Consider the following 9,010-nt stretch of genomic DNA (forward strand, 5'->3'; position numbering starts at 1 on the left):
GGAGCTTTGGAGAATATCGTGACTCCCTCTTTTTTGTGGCAGCCCCTGAGATACTGGAAGACTCCTATCATGTCTCCCCTAGTCCTTCTTTTCATTAAACTAGACATACCCAGTTCCTGCAGCCCTGAAGAGGAGAAGAGAGACGTGCCATTAGTAGCCGTAATCGGAGCCAAAGCTTCAAAACAAAAAACCAAGCCCACTTCAATGCCGCGGCTAAAAATAAATCTTAATTTACGGTGCACTTGCTCAATCACCCTTCACAGCCCAGCAGAAAACTGGCTCAGGTTTGCATTAGCTGGCGAAAAAGAGAGCTCTGGATTCCAAATGTTTTTCCCCCCCTGCTCATTATCTGTCTAAGCTTGAAAGTTGCTAAGTGACTTGGCAACTTGCTACCCTGCAGCAATCAGCTCAATTCAGCATTTTGAATATAGGGAGGGGTTACTCCAACAGGTTTTTCCAAACTGTGAGCCGATATGGGTACGATGACATTTATAACCATTCCTCCAGTGTCTGTGGGGCTCTATCCTGCACACAATTTTGTGAGGTTGCCTGAATTGAGTGGCTTCCCCAAAGTCATTAGAATTCTTTATTGGCCAAGTGTGACTGGACACACAAGGAATTTGTCTTTGGTGCAGATGCTCTCGGTGTACATAATGAGAATAAAAATATACCGTATTTTCACGACCATAAGCCGCACTGAAAATCCTAAAATTTGATCCAAAATCGGCAGTGCGGCTTATAACCCGGTGCGCTTTATATGTGGAAAAAGATCTCCCAGCTGCTTTGCTCCTCGCGACTGCAATAGATGTCCAGAAGCGGCCCCTGGGGCCAATGGGGACCGGACCCCCAGCTCGACAGCCCCTGTCGCCTCTGGACGTCCACCGCAGCTGTGAGGAGCCGAGGAGAGCGCGGAGAAGAGCGCGCGACGGCCCCCGGCGCTCCGGGAAGCGGGAGAGGCGCGCGGCCCGGCCTCTCCTCCCTGGATGCCGCAGCAGCAGCCCCAAGCGCACCGATCCCCGCGCCCTTCGCATCGGGGCATGCTCTTGCAGCACGCCCGATGCGAAAAACACAGAGATCGGTGCGCCCGGGGCCGCCGCCGCGACGTCCAGGGAGGAGAAATCAAACCGCGCGCCTCTCCCGCCTCCCGGAGCGCCAAGAACCGTCGCGCGCTCCCCTCCACACTCTCCTCGGCTCCCCACAACCGCAACAGACGTCCAGAAGCGACAGGGGCCACCGAGCCGGAAATCCAATCCCCACCAGCCCCAAAAGCCGCTTCTGGACATCTGTTGCAGTCGCGAGGAGCGGCACGAAGGCTCCCGGCGCTCCAGGAAACACCGAAAGCAGCTGGGAGAGGCGCGCGGCCCGGCCTCCCCTCCCTGGACGCCGCAGCAGCAGCCCCAAACTCACCGATCCCAGTGCCTTTCGCATCGGGGCGCGCTGCAAGAGCATGCCCCGATGCGAAAAACACAGAGATCGGTGCGCCCGGGGCCGCCGCTGCGACGTCCAGGGAGGAGAAACCAAGCCGTGCGCCCCTCCCAGCCGCCCTCGGCGCCCCCCGGAGCGCCAAGAACCCTCGTGCCGCTCCTCGCGACTGCAACAGATGTCCAGAAGCGTCGGGAAATGTGCGGCTTATAACCCGGTGCGCTTTATATGTGGAAAAAGTTTGAAAAATTAACGTTAATTGATACTGCGGCTTATAATCCGGTGCGGCTTTTGGTCGTGAAAATACGGTATTCATCAAGAATCAAAAGATGCAACACTTAGTGATAGTCAAGCTTACTAATAAGCTATCAAATCATACTAGGAAACAAAAACAGTATAAATGGAAAGATACAAGCAACATGGTTATAGTCATAAGTTGGAAGAGATAGATACTAGGAAAGAAGAAAATAATAGTAATACAGTTTTAATAAATTATTTGACAAGGCTGCGGGAATTAGTTGTTAAGTACAGTGATGGCATTCAGGGAAAAACTCCTTGTGTCTAACTGTTCTGGTGTGCAATAGCAATAGCAGTTAGACTTATATACCGCTTCATAGGGCTTTCAGCCCTCTCTAAGCGGTTTACAGAGTCAGCATATTGCCCCCACAGTCTGGGTCCTCATTTTACTCACCTCGGAAGGATGGAAGGCTGAGTCAACCCTGAGCCGGTGAGATTTGAACCGCAGAACTGCAGCTAGCAGTCAGCTGAAGTGGCTGCAGTACTGCACTCTAACCACTGCGCCACCTCGGCTCTATAGTGCAGTGCCCTATAGCCTCATTTTGAGGGTAGGAGCTGAAACAATTGATGTCCAGGATGCGAGGGGGTCTCTAGATATTTTCAGTCCTCTTTTTGACTCGTGCAATGGACAGGTCCTCAATGGAAGGCAGGTTGGTAGCCATTGTTTTTTCTGCAGTTCTAATTATCCATTTAAGTCTGTTTCTGTCTTGTTGGGTTGCAGAACCAAACCAGACAGTTATGGAGGTGCAGATGACAGACTCAATCATTCCTCTGTAGAACTGAATCAGCAGCTCTTTGGGCAGTTTGAGCTTTCTGAGTTGGTGCAGAAAGAACATTCTTTGTTGTGCTTTTTTGATGACATTTTAGGTGTCCCAAGGAGCTAAAGGGACAGATGTGCGAGTCAAACCTGGATCTTATGAGGGCCATTAAACCAAAATTAATTTTTCTTTTAAGTTTTCCACTGCCTCTGGAGAAGACCAGAAGGGATAAAATAAAATATGAGATCATAAGAGAAAGAATTGGAATAGAACCAATCTTAACACTATATACAAAAACAGCCAATGAAGATGTTTGCTCACCTGGAGAGAATGTTTTGGGTTCCTACACCATTCAAGGCATATACAAAAAGAGGAGGAGGTCAAAGAACACGAGGCAGTTCCAGAAGAAGATGGAGAGACAACATCAAAGACACAATACAACATCAAATAATAATGGTCGATACCCAAAGGGATAAAAGAGAAAGTAAGAATTTTTCCAAGGTAGATGTTGATGGAAAACATTTAAGGGGTTCTTTCGGCAGTGAATGTTCCCTTAATTCAGTGTTTGAAATCCTAGAGCCTATTTATCTAACATGAAGGTATCTGAACATGGCCAAGTTTGTTGTTGTGAAATAGACAAGAGTCTCCTTGTGAGACCCATCAGAGATTGACAGTAAATCCCTGGTGAGCTTTGATGGCTGAGAATGAATTTGAACTTCAGCTTTCACACTTCTAAATTGGTACATCACAAAGGTGACTTGTATCTTTTGTCCTGTTCTGCTGATAGAAATCCAGGCTCAGAACTGGATGGGGGAAAATCCTTCCTTCCTTCCTTCCTTCCTTCCTTCCTTCCTTCCTTCCTTCCTTCCTTCCTTCCTTCCTTCCTTCCTTCCTTCCTTCTTTTCTCCCTCCCTCCCTCCCTTCTTTTAGCTATGCTTTTACAGCCCTCTCTAAGCAGTTTACGGAGTCAGCCTCTTGCCTCCAACAATCTGGGTCCTCATGTTACCCACCTCGGAAGGACAGAAGGTTGGGTCAACCTTGAGCCAGTCAGGATTGAACTCTTGGGCAGTGGGCAGAATTAGCCTGCAACAATGCCTTCTAACCACTGCACATCATGGATGGATGGATGGATGAATGGATGGATGGATTGATGGAAGGGAGGGAGGAAGGGCAATAGCACTTAGACTTATATACCGCTTCGTACAGCCCTCTCTAAGCGGTTTACAGAGTCAGCTTCTTGCCCCCAACAATTCTGGGTCATTATTTTACCCACCTCTGAGACTCGAACTGCCTTGCAATCAGCTGGCAGTCATCAGAAGTGTGGTCCTCCCCCCCCCCCAAATGCAAGGATTTAAGAAAGAGAAATATCAAATGTCACCCCCTAGAGACTGTGCTTCATTTTCAAGAATAACTCTCTACCCTCCCTAAAGTTTAAAAATTACTGTGCAGCTCAGTGCTTTTCTGGGACAAAGGTTGGAAGGGCCAAAGTAAACTGACTTTCTAAGGTATGTTCTTTCCTGCTCACCTTTTCCCTGAGTGGCAAGAACTTTAAATGTGCCCCTCCCCCAGCCAGAGAAGGACAGATGTGTACGTGTTCATGGTCTGTCAAACTGATTTTCAATTAATTTGATTTTGCAGAACGCCCGATCTCGCCTCTCTCTTTTTTCTACAGCCAAAGATAGATCGTCCCATGGTTATACATATCCTGCCATCTGGAGGTTTTCCCTTCTGTATAAAGAAAGTCCCATATGCTTAAATTCTGATCTCCCTTCCTATAGTAATTATGGGAAAGAATTCCTGAGTTTTTTCCTACCACCATCATGTACCTACAGCCTGTGCTTGAAAACTGAAATCATTTATTTATTCACTTGTACACCACTGTATTTTTACATGTAACTCAAGGCGGCGAAGATATCCAACATAGCTTCCTCCTTTTCTTTTTTCCCCAACAACAACCCTATGAGGTAGGCTGGGGAGAGAGGGGTGAGGGGAGAGAGAGAGAGGTCACCTGGCTTGCTTTTATGGATAAGGTAGGACTAGAACTCACCGTCTCCTGGTAATTGGCTCAAAGTCACTTACTGGCTTTCATGGCTGAGACCAGACTAGAACTCCCAGTTGCCAACATTTTATCCTGATGCCTTAACCACCAGACCAAACTGGTTCTCATGCATTCTCATGGCCTCCTTTTCTTCAGCCTGAACATCTTCATCTCCCCATGTTTCCACTCTTCTGAACTATGCCATTCCATGGCCTGTTTGGCTGGAACTCAGTTATCATCTATGAATCAGAAGAAATCACAGTGAGGGTAATTTTTCTTAAATTGCCATGTGTCAGAGATCCAAATAGCATCCTCTGTTGATTATTGGAAAGGTAAGATATTAATCTGGAGAAACAGATCATTCCAACAGGCACTGATGAGTTCTTTTTTTTTTAAAGGTTTTTTATTTTTATTTCATACATATAACCACAAGTATACCATTACATCTGAACAGAATTTGGGGGGGGGGGATTGTCCATTATTATATCATTCCCTCAACCCAAAACAGCTGTCATTTGCTCTCCTGCTTTCAATACATCATATACCCTGTTTCACCGCCGTCCTATCTGCTCTCCCTCTCTTCCTCCCTGCCTCCTTTCTTCCCTCTACCATCCCTCTCTTCTCTACTTCCCCTTCCTCTCTTTCTGCTCCTTTTTTTCTCTCCTACTTCTCCTCTTCCTTCTATTTCCCTCTCTCTCCTCCCTACCTCCTTTCTTCCCTTTGCCATTTTTCTTCTCTACTTCCCCTTCCTCTCTCCTCCTCTTTCCACTCCTTCTCTCTCTCCTACTTCTCTCCCTTCTATTTTCCTCTCTCCTGTCTCCTCTCCTTATCTGATGAGTTTGACTTTGTGTACACATGCACCTTTAGCTTTCAATGACTTTCTTTACTACATGTCATCCTTGACTTATAACCATTCATTTAGTGATTTTTCGAACTTACAACGGCGCTGAAAAAGGGATTTACTGCAGTTCCAGCATCCCTGTGGTCACATGAGCAAAATTCAGAAACTGGGCCAGTGACAAGCGATCATCTATTACAACCCTACGACAAGTCATCTCCACGGGAAGACAGATTAATTTAGCAACTGTGTTACTTGTCAGGGTTCCAAGTAAGACCCCCCAATGAATGAAGACTGAGGGTTGAAATTCCTCAAAGTCCCATTTTATTAGAGATGTCATATTGGCACATCTGGGAAAACCCGAATCTGAGAGTTTCCAGGTTTTCCTCACACAATTGAAAGTCCAAGTCCCTGCCCAGCACCCACATGTCCGTCACATGGTCCAGTCAGGCACCTTCCCAACTGGAGATGCCTCCCAGTCACACCATTGCAGCTGCAGGAAAGACGTCCTTGACTCTCTGAGAAAGGAATGTTATTTTGACTATATATCTCTCCCATACACCATATAATCCACTCTCTCATTTCCACAGAGCAGTAAATGTGGCAGGCTGGAAGGCCCAAGGCAAAAGATGGCGTCCGGGCCTGACATTACTAAGTTAAAAACTAGTGATTCACTTAACGACTGTGGCAAGGCAGGTCGTATAATGGGTCAAAACTCAACTTACCCATGGTCTTGCTTAGCAATGGAACTGTAAAGTTCCAGAAGTTTTCCCGAGCCGCTGAAATGCCAAAGAGAGTGAGACTCGACGAGGCTTGCAAAAATACCAGCTTTTAATTATGGCCATAGCAAAAGCTGGGTGACAAAACTATATCCAAAACACAAGCAAATGTATATAAGGAATAGCCACCCCCTGCAAGAGCGGCTCAGAGTATTATATACATTTTAGGCAGATAGAAACAAAGTTTATCCAATCAGAGACAATGATTCGTTACCAACGTGATTTTTAAAGCGTTCTTTTGTTCAAGCTCCTGTCTCTGTCTCCCTTATCTTTGGAGTATTCCTATAGTGTGTAGGGGGGGCAGCCTCGTTTTGCCAAGTTGTTTTTTAGCATAATGTTTTAAGGATCAATGAGCCAGGAAAACTCCTTAGTTTGGTTCTTTTCTCAATGCGGCCTGCTATTCCCGTGTAACAATTTCTTCTACTAGTTTTCAAGAATGCCCCTAGCTTTGAAGCCAAGAATAGAAGCGAGACGCAGCAGGGAGATAACATTTGCCGTCCAGTATTAAGGTTACAATTTGCTAGGCTAGAAAACAACTAATTTGTGACAGTATACAATAATATAAGCAGAAGCCAATAGAAAAACTTAATTCTTAATAAATTATTTCTAGCAGTATATCATATCAAAAGCAAACGGCAAATATTGGTTTAATCAGTAGCAATTACATAGTAACATAAGCAATTCATAATAAAAGCAAATAGCCAATATTGATTCATATTGATTCACATACTACTTCAGAACTTTTGGTCTCAGATTTCGGTCGTAAGTTGAGAACTACTTGCATCCTAAGTTTCCTAGTCAAATATAGTTTAGAAAAAAGTCAGAGGCACATCAGACTTGTTTCTCATAAAATAATCAAGAAAACCGTGCCCCAATTCCTTCCCATATATTGTCCGACCTAATTAGAAGATAAGGGAAACTTAATGTACCCAAACGAAATGAATTGCAGCAGAAGTCTTGTTTCAGGCTTCTATTTTTCATCAGCATTTTTCCTTAGGACTTAATACCAAATCTGTTATCACTGTCCTGATCTAGAGCTGGAATTGGTGAGTGATATTCCTGCAGGCTACTATTTTCAGCCACGAGCTCGGGAGCCTCTCCGGCCATTATTTTAGGGCAGCTTTTTCTGGTTTTGGGGTGATAAAAAGCCCACAGGTCTGACCTGCAGTGGTACAGACCCCAATCTGCACGCTCCCCTTCCCTGGGATCTGTGATTTCAGGGGGAGACGAGATGAAGAGAGGAGGGCATGAGATGAGGGAGCTGCCAGGGATCGAACCAGGGGAAGATCGGGGGTGTCTGAATGGCCGCTTCACCATTAGCACCCTCTTCAGCCCGGAGGGCAGCTGCGGCACCAACCACTACAGCCAAACGGGGGCTGCTCCCTATGACATCATCACCCAAAGCAGCCACTGTACCCACAATGGCACCTTCTACATGCAGACCTTTGGATATAATACCGTTGATGTGGTGCCCAACTATGAGAACTATGCCAACACCAAGATCTCTAGTGAGATCAAGAAGCCGAGACCAACACTTGCAGATCTGCACTCCTTTCTTAAGGTATATAGCTATATGCCAACTAATTCAGCCTTCCACGTCCTCTTTTCCCTTCCCTTCCCGAACCTTTCTTCATCCTCCCCTTTCTTCCCCTTCTTCATCCTCCTCTCCTTCCTTTCTTCATTCTCCGCTTCCCTCCCCCTCCTTTCACTTCCCTTCATCCTTTTCTTTCTTCATCTCCCCCTCCCCTTCTTCATCCTTTCTCTCCTTCATCCTTCCTTCCCTTTCTCTTCTTCATCCTCTCTCCCCTTCTTCATTCTCCTCTCCCTTCATCCTCTCCTTCTTCATACTTCCTCATCCTCTCTTTGATCTCTAGTGAGATCAAGAAGACGAGATCAACACTTGCAGACCTGCGCTCCTTTCTTAAGGTATATTTCAACTCCAATTAATTCAGAGCCTTCTTCTTCCTCTTTTCCCTTCCCTTCCCGAACCTTTCTTCATCCTCCCCTTTCTTCCCCTTCTTCATCCTCCTCTCCTTCCTTTCTTCATTCTCTGCTTCCCTCCCCCTCCTTTCACTTCCCTTCATCCTTTTCTTTCTTCATCTTCCCATCCCCTTCTTCATCCTTTCCTCTCCTTCATCCTTCCTTCCCTTTCTCTTCTTCATCCTCTCTTTCCCTCCCCTTCTTCACTCTCCTCTCCCCTTCATCTTCTCCTCCTCCTTTTTCATCCTTTCCTCCTCATCCTCTCTTTGATCTCTAGTGAGATCAAGAAGATGAAATCAACACTTGCAGACCTGCGCTTCTTTCTTAAGGTATATTACAACTCCAATTAATTCAGAGCCTTCCTCTTCCTCTTTTCCTTTCCCTTTCCTTCCTGAAACTTTCTTCATCCTTCCATCCCCTTCCCTTCTTCATCCTCCCCTTCCTTTCACTTCCCTTCTTCATCCTTCCCTCCCCATCCTCTCCTTCCCCTTCTTCATCCTTCCCTCCTCATCATTCCTTCCCTTTCTCTTCATTCTCTTTTTCCCTCCCCTTCTTCATCCTTTCCCTTCTTTATCATTCCTTACTTCACTCTCCCTTCTCCTTCCTTCCCCTCCCCTTCATCTTCTCCTTCCCTTTCTTCATCCTCTCCTCCCCTTCCCTCCCCTGACATCCTTTACGATCACAGCTACGGCTGTTGTCTTTTCCCGATGGAAGTTTTACTTGGTCATTTCCTTCTTGAAATCAAAACTAAGAATCTTCAGTCTTCTCCTCTGCCTGCTCTTGTGCTCTTTCTGTTTCAGAGTGAAGTGCTCTAAGGGGGACATATTGATTGAACCGTCCCATTGTTCCTGATGCGCCACAAATTTCTGGGCACCCCCACATTCTCCAAAGTTTTATC

At 46.1% G+C, this 9,010-nt stretch overlaps 1 protein-coding gene across 1 annotated transcript in view; it reads left to right on the forward strand.

Moving 5' to 3' along the window:
* The first annotated feature begins 7,369 nt into the window (after positions 1-7,369).
* Positions 7,370-9,010, forward strand: part of SLC12A3 (solute carrier family 12 member 3) — a 42,203-nt gene continuing 40,562 nt past the window's right edge. The window contains exon 1 of the mRNA XM_087729399.1: positions 7,370-7,693. Coding sequence (XP_087585525.1) covers positions 7,385-7,693 — 309 coding nt within the window. The 5' untranslated portion in view covers positions 7,370-7,384. The remainder of the gene's footprint in view (positions 7,694-9,010) is intronic.

Source organism: Thamnophis sirtalis, unplaced genomic scaffold, assembly GCF_051295495.1.
Source record: "Thamnophis sirtalis isolate CommonGarterSnake01/CBP01778 unplaced genomic scaffold, rThaSir2_p1.2 scaffold_14, whole genome shotgun sequence".
NCBI classification, from domain to species: domain Eukaryota; kingdom Metazoa; phylum Chordata; class Lepidosauria; order Squamata; family Natricidae; genus Thamnophis; species Thamnophis sirtalis.